At 40.0% G+C, this 21,881-nt stretch overlaps 1 protein-coding gene across 1 annotated transcript; it reads right to left on the reverse strand.

Annotated features, from left to right (window-relative positions):
* Positions 1-5,301: 5,301 nt before the first annotated feature.
* Positions 5,302-21,454, reverse strand: f8 (coagulation factor VIII, procoagulant component). The gene is made up of 27 exons (XM_056383632.1): positions 21,224-21,454; positions 20,795-20,895; positions 20,367-20,489; positions 18,910-19,122; positions 17,901-18,083; positions 17,620-17,723; positions 16,827-16,947; positions 16,454-16,733; positions 16,168-16,333; positions 15,901-15,988; positions 15,203-15,420; positions 14,937-15,081; positions 14,606-14,820; positions 13,158-14,006; positions 12,887-13,026; positions 12,337-12,502; positions 11,864-12,103; positions 11,188-11,416; positions 10,880-11,062; positions 10,541-10,657; positions 9,678-9,749; positions 9,376-9,461; positions 9,076-9,231; positions 8,337-8,481; positions 8,051-8,196; positions 6,410-6,592; positions 5,302-6,007 (listed from the first exon to the last, which is right to left on the reverse strand). Exons 1-27 carry the CDS (start codon positions 21,379-21,381, stop codon positions 5,852-5,854), a joined length of 4,983 nt encoding a protein of 1,660 aa, XP_056239607.1. The 5' UTR covers positions 21,382-21,454; the 3' UTR covers positions 5,302-5,851.
* Positions 21,455-21,881: the final 427 nt, after the last annotated feature.

The raw sequence follows: 21,881 nt of genomic DNA on the forward strand, positions 1-21,881 counted from the left end.
GATAGGTGTCTGCATGCCACCATTCAGTGCAATAACTAATGTAACACTGTGGATTGTCCAGTAGGGGTCCTCCCTCACTTATTTCTTTGAGTGAACCATTTTTATTGACCTCACATAAAGGATCTGGTCTTCAACAAGGTGCTCAAGGCTCTGAGACCAATAACTTGAATAATTGAGTTCAGACAATGATAAGTTATGTGTCAATTTAGAATATACTTAATGTCTATATGTCTTGCTCATAGAGATTTATATAGCGTAGCATATAGGGACATTTCAGGAATAAAATATGAATATATTTAATATATTTTAAATGCATGTTATTTATTAAGACCTTAGATAAAATAACATTTGTACTCACACTCACACACACACACACACACACACACACACACACACACACACACACACACACACACACACACACACACACACACACACACACACACACACAGACACACACATATATACATATACATATGTATACATATATATATATATATATATATATGCAACAGAAAGGGTATCCCCCGAGGTTCAATTTTGGGTCCACTACTCTTTAATTTGTTTTTGCCTTCAAGTTACCTCTAGGCCAATTGTCAGCTTTATGCAGATGACTCAGTCATATATGTATCAGCTAAATCACCCAGCAAAGCGGCCGAGTTTCGACCTGCTTACTTTGGTGATATCCATCAGTTGTTGTAACATATTCATCTTGTTTCAAATTTGAAAAAGACAGTTTCCTGTTTCTCAATTAGAAAACAGGGCTCACCTGAAAACTTGAAAAAATACAAAAAATAGAGGAGGTCAATTATTTCAAATTCAGTTTTATATGCACTCTATGATTATTGCACATTTTTCATATTGTATCACAGTATTGGTTCAAGCATCACCATAAAGTCAGACCCCTCATATTCTCATACAATCAGACATTGAAAGTGATCTGTCTGATGGCATCACTGACACTAAAGAAAAGATACAATTTCCTTAGTTTTGATGGCTTTATTCATCTTTGCTTTCTTATACATGTATCAATAGTTTAGCCCCAGAGTCTCTTTCCAGATATATTCAAAGGCAAGACAGTAACAGAGTGACTAGTAGCGTGGTTAAATTTGGATAATCAGCTTTCTCCATAAAGGGCTGTCAACTTTGGAACACATTACCAACTTCAATCAAATTTACCCCAGATATAAATTCCTTTACAACAAAGGTTAAGTGCTGGCTAAAAGCAAACCAAAGCTGTACCCATTTCCATGAAATATATCTATTGTTGATTGCTTTGGTTTGACTATTTGTCTGCTTGTTATGTGGTTGTTGTCTCTTTTTAGACTGTACATCTGCATATTTTTAGCTAATTGTTTGATGATATCATTAGTGTGTCTGTTTGTGCTGTTGTTGTCTCTTCTTAGACTATACATCACAATCAATGTATTTCAACATAGTATTTTACTCTACTTTCATATTTGTAGTGTGTTGTGGTCTTATATAATGAAAATTGACTGTTTTGATGAATTACACTGAGCATGTAAAAGCCTAACAAGGGACAAGAGTTGAATATTAGCAATACCTATAAACTCTGTGCAACTCATCAGTTTCATGCTTCAGTTTCGGGCACATTTATAATCTTCAAATCAAAGTTAAATAATATAATAGACCCCTCCAAGTGATATCAAAGATAATAATTTTACCACTTATGATATTAATGTCATACTTGAGACCTGATATCATCACACATAATTTACTGAATAATGTGTGAAATGTGTGAAAATTTTTTTATCAGATTAACTGGTGTCATCACAGTGGAAATTTATGGGAATCACAGATGCACAGACACATACACACACAGTAAGTGTCCGTCAGCAATTCTTGAACAATTCTTAGTTATTAAGAAGGAAGTTTAAAATAACAAAGAATGCTGATACAACTTATGAACAAACTGAAATCATACTGAGTCATAGCTCTAAAACTGTAGCTTACACATGAAGTTGCACTGTGCCATCACTGGCAGTTAGAGTGGTGACGAAATTTGATTTAAGGAAAATAGTGTAACGTTGGCAATTAGCAAAATGTCAGCAATTTGGCAATTAAGTCCCATCAGTCAAAAGGTAATGTGTACAGTATGCAAGTTTTTCATTTCGAAGGGTTTCATTAGTGTTAGAATCACTAATGTTGGAAGTGCTGTTTATTTCAATTCATGTGTCTGTTCATGTTTTTTAGAGGGTTTAACTCGAGCCATTCCATACAACAATGACAGCGATCGTGTCACATCCATACAGGGTTAGCAGTATGCAGCTGTTTAATTTTCAGCACTCAGTTTTACAGCTACATAAGTTCAGGTATCAGTATTGGAAAAAATGGTGTTGGAACATCTCTCGTTAAAGGTCAAGTTAAACCCAGAATATCTTAGTCTGTTGCTATGCAGGTATTGATTGGTTTTGGACATGAAAAAGGCCAGTTGCTTACCCAGATGTATATTATAGTTACGGTATATTCTATTATTGTACTTCTGCTTAATAAGGAACAAAGTGTGTACACACACTGATGTTGTCACTTTAAATGATGTTGTAAATGTCACCTCAAAGGAGAAAAACACGAAGAAAAGTGTCAATAAGGTCTTCTTCTGTTTGTTTTTTTTAACTTATATCCAGGGGCCTCTGGGTCCTCAGGGACCCTTTGAATCATGACAGGAAGTGATGTAAAGAGGGTGATAAAGCTGGTTTTCTTTCTGTCCCTGCCACTTCATGAGAACCATCCCTCACTGCTCTGCCAACACAGAGATAGCGACAGAGTCCTTTACAATGTTGTTGCAGGTTGTGTTGGCAGGCTGTGTGTAACAAAGAAAAGGGAGGCAATCATTCACCAGGTTCAACATTCACAGCACAGTCAATGTCAGGGTGAATTTGAAACTCCAGATCAAGCATTTGTCGTGTTTGGAAATTTCAGACCTGATTATTGTAGAATTTGACAGTCGACTTTTTCTAAATCAGAAAGAGTGTGTCAGGTTCGGTCTGGTCAAATACAATTTCAAAAAGAACGGCTGGGTTTATTCAACAACATCCACATTCTGGACTGTTTATGAAAATCAGCATTCCTTGAATGAACAAGATGTTTATTTCTTTGAAATCTGAAACAAATAATGAGTGTGATGAAAGCCATACTTTTTTCAGAAATTTGCACAACTATTTTGTAACACTGTAACTTTGGCTTCCCTAACAGAGGCAAATCTGGGCTTCTGGACAGTTGCAAAATGAAAGAAGAAGAAAAAAGAGGAAGCTGGGTTATACTATCCTTTAAAAGACCTTTGTGGTTGAAAAGGATCACGTGAATTTATAAATTGACAGCCAATGCAGTCCAGTTCTCACACCTGCGGTAGTTGAAATGATTATTTGTTTAACTAATTTCACTGGTTCCAGCTTCTCAAATGTGACACCTGGCTGCCTTTCTTTGTTTTAGTAGTTGACTACTTTTGGGTTTTTGGCTGTTGGTTGGACAAAACAAGCAATATGAAGATATCAACCTGGGCTCTGGGAAATTCTAATGGGCCTTTTTGACTATTTTCTGAGATTTAAAAAAAAGAAAAGATTAATCAAATATCAACAGTTTAATCAATAATAAAAACGATGTTCTCTGTGTTGGATTAACCGTCTTAAGTAGGTTGTTAGCCTCTGCATGTCGATTTTCCAGAAGAACCTGAAACAAAAGGCTATCTTAAAGTTAAGAAATTAATTATTATACATGTGACCAAGGGCTAAATACCAATCTGTGTTAAAGTTTTACTACGCCACCTTGGGAATTGCATCCAAGGGCATTTACTGGATGGATTTACTTATGCATATAAGTAAGACAAAGACTTTTAAAACAGCTACCCCTGGCAGGAGGGCTGACTAATGGAAGGCCTCTCTGCCCCACTGCAAACTTAACTAAACCAGAAACAGACAATGTTTGCACATCATCAAAATGTTCATAAGTTTGTCACATGACAGTGTAAAGGGAGTCTGGCCCCTAACCAATAAGTAAATAAATTAAATTACACCAATAAAAGATGAAAAATGATCCATCACAAACTGCATAGAAGAATTTATATAGAGGTTGATAACCATTAACCATTATATCTATCAGTATTACTCTTATTATTTTGTCTGTAACAATCAACAGTATATACAGATGTTTCTGGGCTCTCTCTCTCTTTTCTCCCAACTGCAAAGGAAAAGAAATACCATCATCATCAGCCAGGTGTGTCAGGAAACCAGCACAACACTTCTGAGCTGAACTTAAATACCCACACCTGACCTCTGTAGGAGTGACCCAGGTGTCAGCCATCAGGCAGTGACGGATAGGGAGGAGTTACCTATCACATACATTTAAATCAATAAAGATAGGGAGTATAGACAGAATTGAGAGTTAATGAGAAAGTCATGTAAAAGCCCACCCGTGCTCAGTCTCCACTGCATGTGCTTGGCTTGTGTTGTTGGGTCTTTCACACGCTCCAAACACAATCCCACAATTATTCAGCTGGAGTTGATTACAGGTGCTCTGTCAGTTCGCTGAGATAACGGACCGTGTGCTGTTGTTTTCAGAGAGATAAAATGTGACGGCCGGGCATAATGTGCTACTGCTATGTCTCTGCCAACACACATCCTGTCTGGCATTACTCTGTCCTCCAAACGAAACACACCCCCACCCTGGAAACTTCCTCAGCCGATAGTGAGTTGATAAAGCTTGGTTGCACCTACAAACATGTTGCTCTTGTTTTCAAGTTTCACACCATCAGACCCAAAATATACAGCACGCGCGCACACACACACACACACACACACACACACACACACACACACAAACCTTGTTGCTCTTACTCTTGTTACTACTGTTTCCCTTCCAGTCACCTCATGATTGTCATTCTGATCTGTGAGCGTACTTGTTTTTCCTCGCTGCATATTTGAAGAAAGAACAATGTTGGAGCTGAGCTGTTGCATTGTTTCTGCCAGGAGGACCTGGTGGAGGTGGATAAGTCAAAATAACAGTTCAGGAACATTTTGGACTGAAGTCAGATGGACAGAAGAAAGAACAAAGATAATGTACTGGCAAGAAGGAAGAAAACAAAAGTGAAGGACGGAGAGAGGTGTTTGTTTGAAGCTGCCCATGTTCAAACATCTACCTGAACTTGGTAGAGTTTTGAAAAAACACATAATAGTTCAAATTCTGCCTTCAGCTGGAGGGAAAATGTGTGTCCTTGTATTTTTGTGTTTGTGTGTACAAGAATGTGTAATTCACACCTGAGGTGTGGAATAAATGCCACTGAAACTCTTTAAGATTCATTGTTTATATAAACTCTAATAAAGCAAAAAAAACATTAATACAAACTTTCCCCATCATATACAACTACTAGTCAAACTGTATACATCCTTCTGGGTCTGAAATATTTACACAAGCTTACATTCAAAAGGTTTGCTCTGCAGTTAGCCCAGCTGTGAAAGCAAATACTGTGTAGCTCAGCTGCGTTTATCTTAAAACTGAAATAAAATATTCATATATTATATCCATTTTAATATGACCTCAAGCATACTTATGTCCTGTCTTTTCGGACAGGATTCTTCTTCTGAACAGTAGTAAAATGATCAAACGCCACACTGGCAAAAAGGTGAAAATGTAAACAAAGTTGTGGTTACAGAAGAAATAGCTTTTCTCATTCAATTTCAAACAATATATATATAACTTAAGAAGTGTTCATCATAACAATGAAACATTTCTCATCAACCCCCAAAACTAAGATACTTCACGCACACACATACGCTCACACACAAACGCTGCTACTAAAATGCTGCTGCATGCCGGTTGCTGAGTTTGTCCAGTGGAGTCAGAGCACCTGCTGTGCCTCACAGCCCAGGACCTCCAGACGCAGGGCGATGTCGTTGATCCAGCCTCGTGGGTGGATACGAAGGTATTGGCCGAACAGAGGACGATCAAAAAGTGTGACAGCCTCCTCCTCTGGATCGTTGTTTCCTGTGAAGATCTGAGGATGGAATAAACGGGAACAGAGGGAAAAGCAGGGAGTTAAGAAGAATTGTAATAAATTAACACTGAAGGGCTCAGGTTGCAGATTAGATCCAGAAAATATTTTTTTTTATGCAGATCTGGGTATTAGAGTTCAACAGATGTGGATTTTGGAAGTCATGATACTAAGAACTGATTATTTGCCCAGAACTTTGATTAGTTACAGGGATTTTCAAGCGTCATACCAGCATTTAGTACACTGTGTTACCAAGCTTTAATAGGACTCTTGTGATGGGCTGTCAGCTCTAAAATACAGAGTCCATGGTACGAGAAACTGGGAGATAGATGTTTATATAGTTGTAGTCAGGCAGGAAACTGGATCGTGTTAGCTATGAAATGATGAAGTGTCTGTGTGGTCTACCTGTTCTCTTTGGGACCTGTCCTCTAACACGCTGCTCCAGGAGTGTCCATCATGACTGACGGTGACTGAGAACTCCGTCACCATCATCTGGGTCAACAGTGATCGTGCTCCTTGGGTTATGACCCCTGTGATACGTCTGATTTTCCCCAGGTTGACCTGCAGCCACTCGTGGGGATTGTTGTTCTGGCGTGAAGGGAGGGGGGGGGGGGGGGGGGGGGGGGAAGAGATTTTTAGATCTCAGAAAGTAAAATATCAACATAAAAGAACAAAGACGAAATATACAAACAAAGACACTAGACCTGCGAGCAGTTATACCAAGGTCATCGCAAAACTCAACTGAACTCGGGGCGACAGAGAGGGACATCACAGAGTAGGGCTAAAACAGCTGGTTTGTTCGTATGCTTGAGCAGGATGAGACACAGATTTGCTCCAGCCTTGGACTACAAAGGCCATGAAGGGAAAAAAGAAACAGATGCGGAGATGGCACAAGGGAACACCGCATCACTTCCCCTCCCACATTTCTCTAAAAACACTAAGAAACTTATAAACTAGGTTTCTGGCAGTGTGTTGTTTTGCCATGATATAATCGGGTAAAACCAGAAGAACTGTTTGTGTGGGGACTATTTGTTGTATCCATCATTTCCGAAAAAAACAAATGATGAGGAAAAGGTTGCTTGATTTCAGGAAAAGTCCCAACAATTAAAAATGATTCAAAGCTGAAACCCAGTGTGAGGAGAGCCAGAGATTTTAAAAGCCTATTTAAATGCCAAACCACTCGCATTTATATAAACAAGGAAAAGTAAATCAAGGTGGGCCCCATTATAGTCTGTATCCTGGAACATATTTACAAGAAGTGCTTTGTTCCTGTTTAGACTAATGTTAATGACAATGACTGAATGCTGACTGCGGATACAGTTAAAGGATAAATTCCCCTAAACCTCTAAGAACATTAAAAACAGAAAAGACTTCACACATAATATGAAGCTATCTGTTCAGACCTTTACGGCCCTTTAAGGACACTTCGAGATAATAATCAGCCCAAAGTGTTTGACCCCTGTCAACGAATCACAAGTGCTACATACTGTTTGCCGTGTGACTTTTAATAACAGCTCAACAGTTTGACAGAGGGACAAATCACACCTCTAGAGTTCAGTGCTGCAAAGTGTGAAAGCGATAAGCTTTGAGATGAGAGGAGAGGAAGAAATGATAAAAGGCAAAAATAATATAAGGATAGAGAGAGGAGAATGTGAGGGAGCAATAATAATGCATGACACTGGTTCTTAACATAGTGCGACATATGGAACAAACGGCAGATGAAGTAACACTGCTTTGTGTTGGTGTTTCTCAAACAGTGTTGCTGAGGCACACACAAATAACTCAACAAGTTTTTCCTCTAAGTGCTTGCTCATTGTGGAAACTGTTCAGTTTCTCTCTATAATATTCTCTCTATTATCTTGACCTTACCCTCTAAAGTGCATTGACATAATGTATGTTGTGATTTGGTGCTATGCAAATAAAACTGAACTGAATTGAATTGTTTTCCAAGAACACTGATTTTGCTTTGCATGTGTTATAAATTTGGATTTCATGAACAGTATGTGTGCATTTATTAACATATGTGTTTATGTGTGTTAAGTTCACCTTTGGCCTCCAGGCGTTGGCTCTGCCTCCCTGATGGAGCCGGGCGAGGCTGGCCTTCCAAGTACTCAGCAGAGATGAATAACATGAGGAGGCATCGAAGTTTTTGTCAGGAATCAGCGTCTGGAGCCCGAGAGGGAGCGAGCAGCCTGGCCACAAACACACACACACACACACACACACACACACACACACACACACACACACACATACAAACAATCATTCTCAGCACTTTCATACAGTTAAATAAAGACTTCAGTAAATTCTGTCACTGTTTAGTACAACTCACTGTTGAGATCGCAGCCCAGAAGCTCCAGTCGGAGAGCAGGCTTTTGCACATAGTTAAATGGCTGAATCTTGACGTAGCGAGCCACAAATGGTGGGAAAAAGTGGTTGTTTTTCACCTTGGAGCTGTCCATGTTGCCATAAAATACCTAAACCAGAGCCACAAAAACAGTTTACAACAACAGTGAACACTGCCCCAAACTCCAACGGACAACCATCTCCCAGATTTTCTGACATCACAAATGCACAGCCAAGGACAGTGGCACCTGCTCGTAACTGATCTGCAAAAACTGTATAGTATTCAGAATTTGTAGTTAATGAACTTCAAAACACAAAACTACTTGTTAGGTTACTAGAAGGTCATTTGTGTGGGATACTTTAAATTTTAATGATGGAGTCATCAGTTTTAAAATAGTAAGTAAGTCAAATGCTTTGCAACAGTTTCACTCTTTAAGTCTTATGAGTTTTGAGTTCTAGTCTACAGACTGAAGGCTGCATCTTCCTGACACAGGACACAGGAAGCAGATTGTTGAAGCTGTTTCTAGATATAGAATATATAATGTGTATGTAAATACAACTGGAAATAATGTCAGTGGTCACGTGGTCTGTTTATCTGGTGATCTGGGAACTGCATGTTCCACGACTACTTGTATGTTGAGGAACAAATTTTCTGAAGAATCAACATTTTATTACAGACAAATATTAACCTTAATCCTACTGAGGTATCACATTAGAGGACATACATTGTTCTTCCTGGTGGTGTTTCCTTTGTAGGTGACCCAAGTATCCTGGTCCAGACTGTAGGAGATGGTGAAGAACGTGATGTAGTGGTCCCTCAGCTTTGAACTGACTCCCTGTGTCTGAATACCATGCAGCAGGGTCGGCCTCTGGAGGTCGACCTAACAAAACACACATTACATGACATAACATTTCACTGTGCTTGATTACTGTTTTAAACTTGAATGTTACAAAAAGAATTTAACTGATATTGTTGCACCATATACTGTGGCAGATAAAGTGTAGAGAAAGGCTGTATGTCTGACCTGTATCCATGACATCTTGTTTCTGCCCATCCAGGCATTGATATAACCCGACTGGTCCAGCCTCGCCAGGCTGGGCTCCCACCTATCTGGACACACAAATGTAAACACATTTATAATCCAACTCTTAATGTGGGTAATTTCCAGGGTTTAAGATTTCATAAAGCTAGTTGGGGTATTTTCATTTTCGTTGCACTGGGTATTTGTGCTAAGCATGTCCTCTCTCTGCAGATATTGCTAAGTATTAAGGGCCTTCTTGGTGTGTTTACCCTGTTTAATGAAAGTTTAAAAAAACAGCATCTTACCTATGTGATCTGAAGCCGTGATCTGGGAATCCTCAATCCTTCCTGATTTCATCCCCAAAGGCAAGACACATCCTGCATGACAGTAAGAGAAAATTCCAGCAAATTTCCAAGTATACACAATTATCACTTAAAAATTTCCCTTTCCCATTTCTGTGGACTTAACACATCTGAACAGTAGAGATTTCTGGAAATGACAAGAGCATCTGTATTGGTTTACCTCAGAATGCGCCCTCACAATGGGTGAATTTCTCATTACAATAAAAAGTTTCCTAAATTAAACATTGCTTGGGAAAAAGCCTCTGATATATTTCATATGATGTGATGAAACTCTTCAAAATGCAGCAGCTGTGGTGTTGGCATGTAAGTGATGAAGTTCCTAGTGTTGCGAAATCTTATTCAAGCCCAAATATCTGTAGCCTGGTCAGCAGCTCCATGAGGCTGAAACACTCATTACGCAATAGAAAACAAATTAATGAGCTGGCAACAATGGAAACTCTTGGCTAGTAGCACACCAAATTACACATACTGCAAAATATGCATACTAGCACATGTTATGTTAGCATGCTAATCTAAGAATGTCAGTACAGATGAGGCTGAAGGAATTCAATCATTGTTGTTGGAAAAGTGGAAATTTTGACTTATTGGTAAAGGGATCACTAAAATCATTTAGATCCATCATCTTGAGACAATGAAATATAAACCAGGTTCATTTCAATCCTTTTTGCTGAGATTTTTTTTTTTATCTCTGGACCAAAGCGCTGGACACAGGCAGAACAGACTGACACTGTCATTCCTTGAGCCACTACCTTGACTAATAATAATAATAATAATATTTTTCACCCATATATGAAATGTGTACCTACGTGGATTATACACTAGCAGTTTAGCCCTCATGCCAGCCAGCTGGTAGTCTCCTATGGTGCACTCAACCAGCCATGTGCCGACTGTGGGGGGTCTCATTTCCACTGTGCCAAACACTCCTGGAGGGGGGGAGGAATTAATGGGTGACAAAGAGCAATAAATAAACAAGACAGTGTGTAATACAGGAATCAAGAAAGATTCTTAGAAAGACAGGGTTACATAACCAGAAAGACAGAACTAAAAGTATTAGCATATAAATATGAATGTGCGTGTGTGTGTGTCTGTGTGTGTGTGTGTGTGTGTGTGTGTGTGTGTGTGTGTGTGTGTGTGTGTGTATTTACCCGGGAAGAGGTTGTAGACCCCCATACGGTGCTCCTGTTCAATGTGAACGGTGAAAGGCAAACCATGGAAGTGCACAGCGTGGTACTCGCCGTCGCTTCCTACATTCAGCAGGTGCCACCTCACTCGCTGGTGCTGGGCGACCAACAGACCAGGAAGTGTCTCCGCCACATAACCATTTATCGCTAAAAGGAAAAATCATAAGCATTTATTTAAAATATATAAAAATTTCTCATAAAAACAATTGCAACAAATCTGCAGTAGTTTAATTAAAACATGTCACCAACGATCAACTCTATTTTTCGCCCACCTGCAAACTTATTGCTGATGTGGTACCAGGGGTCCTCGGTGTTGGCGTGACAGGGTGGGGCACAGTGCCGGCGCAGATTCTCCTCCATGTACCAGCTTTTAGTTTCATCAAAGGTGTGGAAGAGCAGGGAAAACTCCTGGACATCCAGCTGTGTGTTCTGACGAGTCCAGAGGGTGCCGGGCTTACAGATCACCAGAGGACCGATCAGACCTGAGTGTAGGTCCTTCTCCTGAATATAGAAGGATATATTTATTTTCTCCTTTTCATTTAAATACAGTCAAGGTTTTAGGCAATAATTAAAAAGATTAAGTTTGTGAATTTATGGGACATGTTTTGTGATTCTCATTTTATGCCCTTGCAAGGAACAAACAAGAATTTATTTGAGATTTAACAATTACAAATTAACTTACAAATAAACAATCAGACTAATCTTATGATGAAAATAAATAAGAACCAAATGGAGACGGTTATAATAATAAACAAAGCAATTAGTGCCTCACTTAATTGTGAATGACAAATTAAAAAATAAAATAATTATTAATTAATTATAAGTTCATATGTACATGTATTAAGAGACAGTAATGGACAAAACAGAAAAATAACATTCATGCAAACACAGATATATGCCGTATATCCATGAAACATGTGAAGGCTGCAGGTGAAGGCCCATACAGACCCTGTCCACAGTGGAGTAGTAAGCCCCAGTCTTGCAGTCGAATTCAGTGTCAGTTGGTCCTTGTTTCTTGGTTATTCTCCAGTTATAGGTCCGCGTCTCACCAGGAGCCACGGGCTCTCCTGGGACACCAGGTGGAGCAGAGGAGGCATGGGTTTGGGCTATGCCGGCCCCCTGGCTGCGGTCATACACTCCCTGAAGATGAAATGAGTACGGCCTGGATGCCTTGTTTTTAAAGATCACCTTGAGTAAGACAGGGAGATTACCAACACCAATCAAAAGTGGTGAATTTTTCACAAAAGCAGAGACAGTTTTGAGCAGAGAGCTACATTATCTACAGTAGTTATATCTCGTACTTTGGTTGTTTCATGAAACATTTGCTGTAAATTGAAGATTGTGAAAGTAGCTACCTTGACTAAAGAAAAAAACATAATTAGTTTATCATTTTATTTTGCGCAGGCAACAGTATCACTCACAGTGACAAGATCATTAATCTCAGCTTTGATGAAAGGTCCCATGAGTCCCAGGTGATGTTGAATCTCTCCCCTGCTTATGGGATTTAGGAAGTCTTCACCCCTGTAGGCCCGAAACACCACCTTCTTATACTCTGGCAGGAACTTCCTCATACCTCGCCGCATCTCTCTAAAGAAAGGAGTTCAGTCAGTACTGCTGATTTAATACGGATTATTTCAGGACATCTGAGACTCACATTGTCAAGTTTAGCTCCATATTGTCAGACTTGGCTCAGCTTTCACCAATCTACGCTGTATAACACTCAATTAGACACAGTAGGCTGCTTATGTTATATTATTATCACTTCTACATGCTAATATTAGTATAGCTTTTTATCATGCTAACATGACAAGATGGATACAGTTAGAAATTTAACATCCCAACATTTAACATTTTTGTATAAGGCTGAGAGGAGCTTTCAAAAGTCAGAGCTACTTCTTCAGCACAGACTGGACGCTACAATAACTCACCATCAGAAAGTGAAGAAAAACCTGGATGAAATCTTATTCCTACCTGGGTTTGATGAACTGATGTGGTTTTCTGATGCCGTAGTCCCAGGTGATCTCCTCTGCAGCAATGTAGTAAGTGCGATATTTGATGCCTCCCGAGCGTGGGTTCACATGGCCTGTGGCAGACATATGTGTGCTGTTCATCTATAAAAACAAAACAAATATTTACATAATTAAAGGTGAGGACGAAGAGTTTGGGTTTGTGGCAGTTGCTATCTGGCGTATGGAATTATATGTACTTGAAAAATTTACACAAGACATACAGAAAATAGTACCTGATAGCTGTAGTCATCATACTCTAAAGACAGGTCAATCTGTGTTTCATTGTTATTAGCAGTGTAGTTGGTGTCCAAAGCCAGCAGATCCACTGAAAGTCGATCAGGTTCAGACTGAATGTAGTTTTGCAGTACAAAGTTTTCATCAATTTCTTCTGAACTGCTTGGTTCCACAGTTGAGATCGTTTTTGTCAACAGTGGATTGCTGTTCAGTAAGATCTCGTTGCTCTTTAGAAGCTCCTCTTTTGTCCCATTCATTTCACTCCTTTCATTGGACTTTATCTCTGCATCAGTGTCGGTCTTGTTTTCTGCAGCCTGTCCACCAATCTCTGTCCCAGTTCCTCCAGCTTCTGAGGCTCCAGAGAAAATGTCCCCATCTGTCCAGTTTCCCTCTGCCTGTCTTCTCTGTCTGCCCCCATGGTTTTCTACAGGTTCAGTCCCATTCTGAGTAACTGTCAACTCTCCATCTATCTCTATTTTCTCCAAGATATCCTGTGGGATTTCTCCCTCTGACACCCTGTTTGGATCTCCTCCTGTTACTGACACTCTCTTCAGCTGACATATCTGTCCTTCAGCAGCCCCAGTCCCTTCAGTTTTATCATTAGTGAAGTTTCCTGACTGAGTATTATTGATAGCTGGGGGTTTCTTGCACACTCGAACCAAAACTGTGTTATTTTGCGATCTTCTGCCCCTTGGCAGTAGATCAATCTGATCTATATAATCAGTGATATCATCTTCATCTCTGTCTCGATCGACTAGTGGGAGGTCTCCATTGTCGCAAGGACGAACTGTGTAATGGATGCTCATCCCCCGGCTCTTGAGGCTGCCGTCAAAAGCACTGATCTCCCACTCACCTGAGCGAAGAGAAAGTCAAGCGTTAATATGATTTGAGTGTATGCACTGGCAGTGCATGACATGCATCAAAACACTCACACCTATTGCTTTTCATGTAAACCCAATCACCAGCCGCATCTTGGAAGAAAGAACAGTAGCATATCCAAAATTCCTTGATGCATGTCAATGCTGGGAAACAGGATAGTGGCCTTAATGCTAAATGCTCCAAAAAATGTGCTTCACAGGCACATCCCTGCTACCATGCACACACCTTGACTACTTAACATGCTGAGTATACGATACAGATGTCCATCAGACGTCACTCCCCACTAAGATGCTGCCAAAGTCTTTCAAACAATTCAACCACCAAAAATTGTTGTATTTCCCACATTTAAGGCAAAGAATTAACAATCTGTGTTGCCATGTGAAGCCACCATGTGTAGGAGTTTTAGCTGATTACAGCATATTTAAGTTATTCTGATAATGCTTTTGTTTGTGGTTTTTGATTGTACAAAAATAACACAATTATGGAGTTTGGGGGGCACACAGGCAGACGCAGTGTCATTTTTAAATACGACCACAGGTTTACAAGGCCAAAACTTGAATTATGTGACCTCACCTGTCAGCTCAGTTTCCATGGGAATGGTCACGCCAGTCATGGGGAAAAGGGTGAGGACGGACTTGTAGAGGCCTTGGTACTGAAACAGGTTCCCCGTGAAGTATACAGAGAGGAAGTCACTTTGGGTGCCCACGCTGGCCACATGCCAGAAGGTGACATCAGTTTGACACATCACAAACTGACGCCCACTGAACATGATACCATTCACACCTGGAAGAGGATGAAAATCCAAAGTAGTTCACTGATACTGTATGTCACTGTGACCATTGTTCCACTGACAACCATTGACAAGTAAATATACAAATTGAACTCCAAAGTGAACTCACTGTAGATGACATTGGAGTTGTAGAATTCAGCGTCTGTGGTGTTAGAGAAGCTTTGGCTGGATTTCTGCATGTTTTCGTTGAAGTACCAACTTCTGTTCTCATCAAACACAGCAAATATCAAGCTCCACTCTTTATCCGGCCCCAACTACATGCAACAAAAGATTCAGTAAACACAAGATATAAAATTACATTAGTGGAGGCAACACTGCAGCTTGGATCTTCCTTTTCTGTCTATAAGTGCTATGTTGTATTCAAATTCTTCTCACCAGGTGTCCTCTGGTGTCGATGGCCTCATACTTGCAGATGAGCAGGGTGCCTACCAGCCCCGATGCCAAGTCCCTCTCTGGTGAGATGGTGCTCTGATACAGCTGGGTCAGACACTGGGGGTCTCCCTCGAGGGGCCCGTCATCTGGTGTTAGCTTCCAAATGTAGCCAAATGTTCCATTGGGGGGCACTGCCATGGAGCGTAAGTCCTTCTCTGCATCTGTTTAATAAGATGAGAGTAGATCAACTTTTGATGGTTGGAATTTGGCAGCAAGCAGACAAACAGCATGACACAAACAAACAAAGTATGTTGAAAACATTATACATCCAAATTTCCTCATTGCATTTTTATGTGAATATATGCCCAAAATAATTTGTATTTTATATAACAATCCTTCTGTCATGTCTTTGAGTAAAACATGGTAATAGTTTTGATGACTTATCTTGTACTGTGGGACATATTGAACTGACTTGACTATAAAAACACACTCTTCTTAGCGAGCCAATCAAATCCCTGAACAATTTGAAAATTCCTCTTGCGATGATAAACCTTCACATTTTACATTATACTTGGAAATATATCACATTAAAGAAGGTAAAGATGATTTTACCTGTCTACTGGATCTCTAATTAAGAGGTATTTGAATTCTGAGAAATACATTCGTTTTGTCTGTTGGTTTATGTCTGTGTTTAAGATTACCATTTGTGGTTCTCTGCAGTGGAACGATCTTGGTAAGGCCGTTGGGGTAGATGTTGAAAGAGCGACTGGCCAGGTTTCTGAAAATGATCTGGAGACACAGTTTAAATCAGTGGAAGATCAATAGAAAGGCAAACAAAGAATTTGTGCTTTCACAATACCAGTTCTTAATTCTGTTTTTGTTAAAATTTCTTTTGATTTAGCTCATACTTCTCATGCAAAACAGACAAATTCCCAGATTATCTGTTCTTCAAAACTTGACTCACTCACATGGAACTGATCATTGATTTTCCCTCTCAGGAGTGGTCCCATTAAATTCATGGCAGGGTTCTTCCTCTGAGTGAAAGATCCATCGGTGTATTCAACATACACCACCTTTTTATACTTGTAGTCCAGGTGATGGGGGGATGCAGGCAAATATCTGGATTGCAATTCACTGATGTAGCAGAGAAAAAAAAACACAATCACTTTATTGCAAGCAATCCATTTAATTCAAATCAATTCAGTGAGCCACTTCCTGATCCTCTTCTTCCTTCCCCTCCTCCATCTTTCCTACCTGTCTGTGGGTGTGAGATGAGGAGCGTAGTCCCAGGTGACCTCTTCAGCTGCGATATAATGCTGCCAGGTTTGAAACTGCTGTCCCCTGTTGGATCTCGCTTGCAGATGTGGCTTCTTAGGCTGATAGCTTATGGTGTTGAATAAACTGTCATAATCTTCATCACTGTAATTTTCACTGCTGCCCCCGTAATCTCCGTGTTTGACGTTTCGCAGGTCAGGTCCCGGCACAATGACGGGTTCGGGGCATTTCTCCACGGAGAAGAAGGCGTTCATACCATCTAGGTAGAGCAGTAATGCACCATAACAATCAGATGTATGACTCAGACTGAAGAGATAAAAATCATTTTTATCGAACAAATGTTTGTCCGTACCGTGGCGGTGAGCATGTATCTGGCAACTGATAAGGAAGCGGCCTTCAGTGGTGGGTCTCATTTCTGCAGTGATGAAGGTCATAGGGGTCACCTCCATGGTGACTTTACGATGAGTCAACACCTGAAAAAACAAAGCCAGTGTATTAGATTTTAGTCAAGACTGTTTGAGAAAGAACATGATAATAATAAATTAGATCAGAAATTATAAATTGGTTTGTAACAGGTAAAAAAATGATCTATTTCCTCCTGTATAATCATCCTGCCTGCTATTTGTGAAATGAGAATTAAATTAACAGAAAATAAGCTTTCAAAGCACATGAGATTAAAATCTTCATTGTTATGTTGCATATTTTAGACCGTACATTACATAATTACAGCAGCCCACTGGAGCACTGCATTGAAATGGATCTAAAACGGAAGTCTACGTCAGGATTAACAGAGTACTCTATGGTTTTGGCATGTCTGTTTTTGAGTTATTTCTGGCATCACATTTCTGTTTAGTGTTAATGGGCATGTAGGGACAATCATTTAAACAATCTGAAATAATTTAAGAAGCTCAACTTGTGCAAAACTAGAAAAAGAGGAACTGATTCTTGCCTCAACAAAGCAGAGTATGACTTCACTGAGTAAAAATCATCCAGAAATTGCATCTGTTCATCTGTTACTGGATCATTTATTTCAATCTTTATATTTTTAAGATTCAGCTCATAACATTCTTATTTTGGATTTTAAGGATTTAAAAAAAATCTTCTCTAATTGCCTCTTTAAAGTCTGTTTGTTATGACTGAATTACCTGCAGAGTGTGATCCTGAAACTGAATGGAGTGGATTTCTGGAGCCGTGCCCACCCCAATCAAATGCCAAAACACATGATTTCGGCCTTGACACATTGTCAAACCTACACACACACACACACACACACACACACACACACACAAACACACAGACACACAACAGAGAGAGAGAAAGAAAATGAGGCCAAATTCCTGTGCAGACCAAACACAACACAACACTTAACATTACAACACGACTTCATGGAACAAACTCTCTGTCTGCAGCCAGTCTGGTTCATTACCTGGTAACGTAGAGTTGACATATCCATTGATGGTGTGGTATTCCTTCCTGCCTTGGCTCCTCTTGAACTTCTCTCTGCTCATCCTCTCTCCTACCTCTCCATACCAGCTCTTGGTCTCATCAAACACTGCAAACAGCAGGACGAATGCTGGATTTCTCCTCAGGCCTTCGTCTGTAAAGGCACCTGGGAAAACATACACACATAATGCAGATATAAGACACAATAAGAGGTGTAAAGACCAAGGTTTGATAGCATGTTTGCGATGCCATGGTGCAGCCAGAGATTATGCAATAAGATAGTATGGATATTTTGAGATTGAAAGAACAGCTAAACTAACCAACCACAGCCAAATGACACTTTTCAGCAAAAGCCTGGGTTTAGTAATATGGATTTAGACCTGACATCAGCCAGAAACCAAAGGTATACAAGGTTTAAACCAAGTGATGAAATGATTTCTGCTTCTTGCTCATTCTAAATGTTAGCATAACTTCAACAAAAATCTGTGTCTTTCTGTCTGTGTCTGTACCTGTATGTGTTTATAGGTAAATGAGATGATGAGATGAAGTGCAATGTGCATGATTAACATTAGAGAGAGCTTTACATAACAATAAATGATATAAAGACACAATAAATATGAGACAAAATGTTTGTCTGTAGGGAAACTTGTGGTCTCAAGTATAATTTAAACTTTCAAAACACTGGATCCTACATTTCCAACATCTCTGTAGCATCTTTGTGAGATGCTATTGGACAATCCCTGACTGGCAAATGTCAATGTTTTACCAATTTCACAACCGCAGCTGGTACCACAGAAATTCTTATAAAGTTTGTAGTCTTCAAGCACAAGCTGAAATCATTATGTTTTAAGACTTTGGAAAGCCCCTTCCAGAACCACACAGGAGACTGTATAACTGTTTTCACAGGCTGAATAGTACTCTCTGTCGTCGAGCAAAGTGAACTTAAAAGACCATTACAGATCAAAGCTGCCTTTGGTCCTCAAATTACTGACTTGATTTGCAGATGAGCAGGGCACCGATGAGTCCTGAGTTGACGTCTCGGACTGTGTCCACCTGGGATGAGTAGGAGTAGGTGAGGCAGTCAGGGTCGCTGGTGGTGGGGCCATCCTTAGGGCTGATATCCCACACGTACTCATAGTATCCTCCTGGAGGGACGGCGTCATCCTCCTTCTCCTGACCCGCTGTGGAGTCATCATACCCGACTCCTGGAAAGAGAAGACACAGCATGAGTCTGTGTAGTCATTCAGCAGTACGAGTGGGTGAAAGCAGGAAAACTACAGTCACTGCAGGATGAAGGGATAAATTAAATGAATGCAATTCTCTCCTCTTTGAGAAAAAGAGAGAGTGTAATTAGAAAATAAATAAATCAAATCAATCAATCAGCTGTGTGACATCACAATAGAAAAAATACGTGTTTTTCGTATGGGAATGTTTAAAATTGCAACTTCAGTTAAGGAAATCGTATCAGGAATAACGTAAAACCACAGTCTGTGCTGCTGTAAAAACCACATCCAGGGGAAGCTCTGACTCATGATGATATGCAACAATGACTTAAATCCAACACGTGCGCGCACACACACACACACACACACACACACACACACACACACACACACACACACACACACACAGGTGCACAGACACACACCCTCAATATTAGGCTGATTAGATCTGCTTTGTGAAACCTCATTGCTGGACGTGACAGAAGCAGCTTTTCAGATTACGATAAAACTGCATTCTAAGAGTCAAGCCTGAGGCAGGGACACATGAGCCGTTTACTGGAAGTGACTGCAGCATTAGGATATATGTCAGCAGCTGCCGTGAAGGGGATTTATCCCCAAAAGCTTCTTAGAACAAGGATATTCAATCATTTAGATATTTTTAACCGCACGTTTAATGGAGAAAACTTGTGCTGTAACAGACTGACTGTTTGGCTCTAAAGCGCTGCACAGAATCTGCACACACAAGATAATGATAACCGTTGCCTGCTGCAATTTCTAAAGAATGAGGAGGCAACTTTTTGGGAAGCTAAAACTTTTTTCTTGATGATTCCTAAACCATTTACACTTAGCTTTGAATATCTTAATCAAACCATTCATGACTATTACCAGTAAGTAGGCAGTAATTCAGTTTACATTAACATTCCTGTCTTTTGCAGTGAACTGATTCTTTGCTCAGTTTTGGCTCAGAAACAAAACGTGTTTGACTATCTGACTTCACCTTCATCTAAGTCACAGTGGAACATTAAACTTATAGGCTTCTTGTGTTTTTTTTTTCCATTTTCTCATCTAGGGTGTAACCTGGACTTAACATTAAGAGCTGAGTATGAGTCAAAAAGCTGAGTAAAGTTCTTGGTATCACTTGACCACAAAAAACAGAATGTAGCTGACTAACATACAGTTTGTGATGCATGTGATAACAGCCGTTCCTCCCGTTCACGTCACTATACCTTCAGACTGTTTCCAGTAGGTGATTCCTAAAGGGCTGATACTGTAAGGCTGAGAGGCCAGGTTTTTGAAGTGGACCACCACCCGGTCACCAGCCTGGGCAACGATCACCGGGCCTTGAATACCTGCAACCAGTGGACACAACTTTCTTTAAGAATTCATACTGATAGTAATAAAAATCAGAAGATACGTGCTCTGAAACAGAACTAGTAACTATGAAGTTTTCTTATTTGGGTTGAAAACAGGCGCCATGCATGTGTACAAAATCCCTGTTGTGAATATAAAACAACTGAAAACTTAATTTCCATGAAATTAAAGCTTTTGTTCAGCCGTTGAAAGATTGGTATTATCCTTTGAGAAAGATTTGATGACACAAAACAAAGATACAAAATATGTGGCCTAATAATGAACATCATTGGAGGAGACCTACCTGTCCATGCTGGTCTTGGCTTGGGGACACTGTATGTGAAATCTGTATACTCCCTGTAAACTGCCTTGATGTATTTTTGAGGAATATCTTTGGAGAGCCATCTAAAAAAAACAAAAACAAAATACAGGCTATTAGTGAAACCAAATCAAATAATAAGAAAACTGCCAGAAAACACTCAAGAAACTCATCTTAACTGTTTTCATTTTTTAAATTAACTGTCATTATATTCATCTGTCAATATTTTAACCAGCTTCTAATAAATTCCTCTAAAATATGACCCTTTATTGGAAGCAAACCAATCGTCGTAATATCATCACACTTTATTGAACAGTACCAGCTTTAAAAAAGGTCAAACTGACTTATAAAGACTTTTACAGTGTGCCGCCCAAAAAAAGTGGGGTTACTAAAATTCAACAAAGAAACATTCACCTTTGGTCGGAGTCACCATCGTCCAGGTAGAGATAGTCCCAGCCGATTTCTACAGCTGCTATATAATAGTCTCTTACAACGGGGGCTGAGGGCTTCACTTCTCCGGCGGAGCAGCGGAGCAGCAGCGGCAGCAGCAGCGTCACAAATGTCGGCCTCATCGCAGTGTGCGCACCTGTGGGGTCCACCGTGTCCCAGGTCAAAGTCGATCCAGGCTCTGGTGCTCCTCCTGTGGGCTGGAATATTTAAAGGGACGGGCTGCGGGGGTGGGGTGGGGAGAGTACGATTACAAGGGAAACTGAGGTTGCATGTGGGGGCGTGTGGTGGTTGGAGTGTGTGCGGGTGAGATTGTACGAGCTGTGCTATGATAAGATCAGATGAGACTTTATTGTCCAGGGAGAGAAATTTGTCTTGGACACACCGAGCTGCAAATGAAACCGGTAAATCACATTAAACAAGGATCATACAATCTTGCTATATAATATACATAAATAAACCTAGAACAGCACTGGCCACAACTCTCTCTTAAGACACCCATTGTAAGAACTGTGCTTGGCTTCATACATGTTACTTAACCATTTATATAAACAGTTATAAGCCATTAATAAAAACACATTTTGGGTTGCCAGATTGGGGAAAACCTCCCAAAATCCATTAATTG

This window comes from Seriola aureovittata, chromosome 8 (assembly GCF_021018895.1).
Source record: "Seriola aureovittata isolate HTS-2021-v1 ecotype China chromosome 8, ASM2101889v1, whole genome shotgun sequence".
Classification (NCBI taxonomy): Eukaryota; Metazoa; Chordata; class Actinopteri; order Carangiformes; family Carangidae; genus Seriola; species Seriola aureovittata.

Bases quoted from the DNA above. Each gene is read 5' to 3' on its own strand.
- f8 (XM_056383632.1), bottom strand. From the start codon at position 21,381: ATGAGGCCGACATTTGTGACGCTGCTGCTGCCGCTGCTGCTCCGCTGC. The intron at 18,084-18,909 runs GTCAGTAATTTG...ATGTTTTCCCAG, and splicing joins CCTGCTCATCTGCAAATCAA to GTGCCTTTACAGACGAAGGC. The intron at 11,063-11,187 runs GTGGGCGAAAAA...TTTTCCTTTTAG, and splicing joins CATCAGCAATAAGTTTGCAG to CGATAAATGGTTATGTGGCG.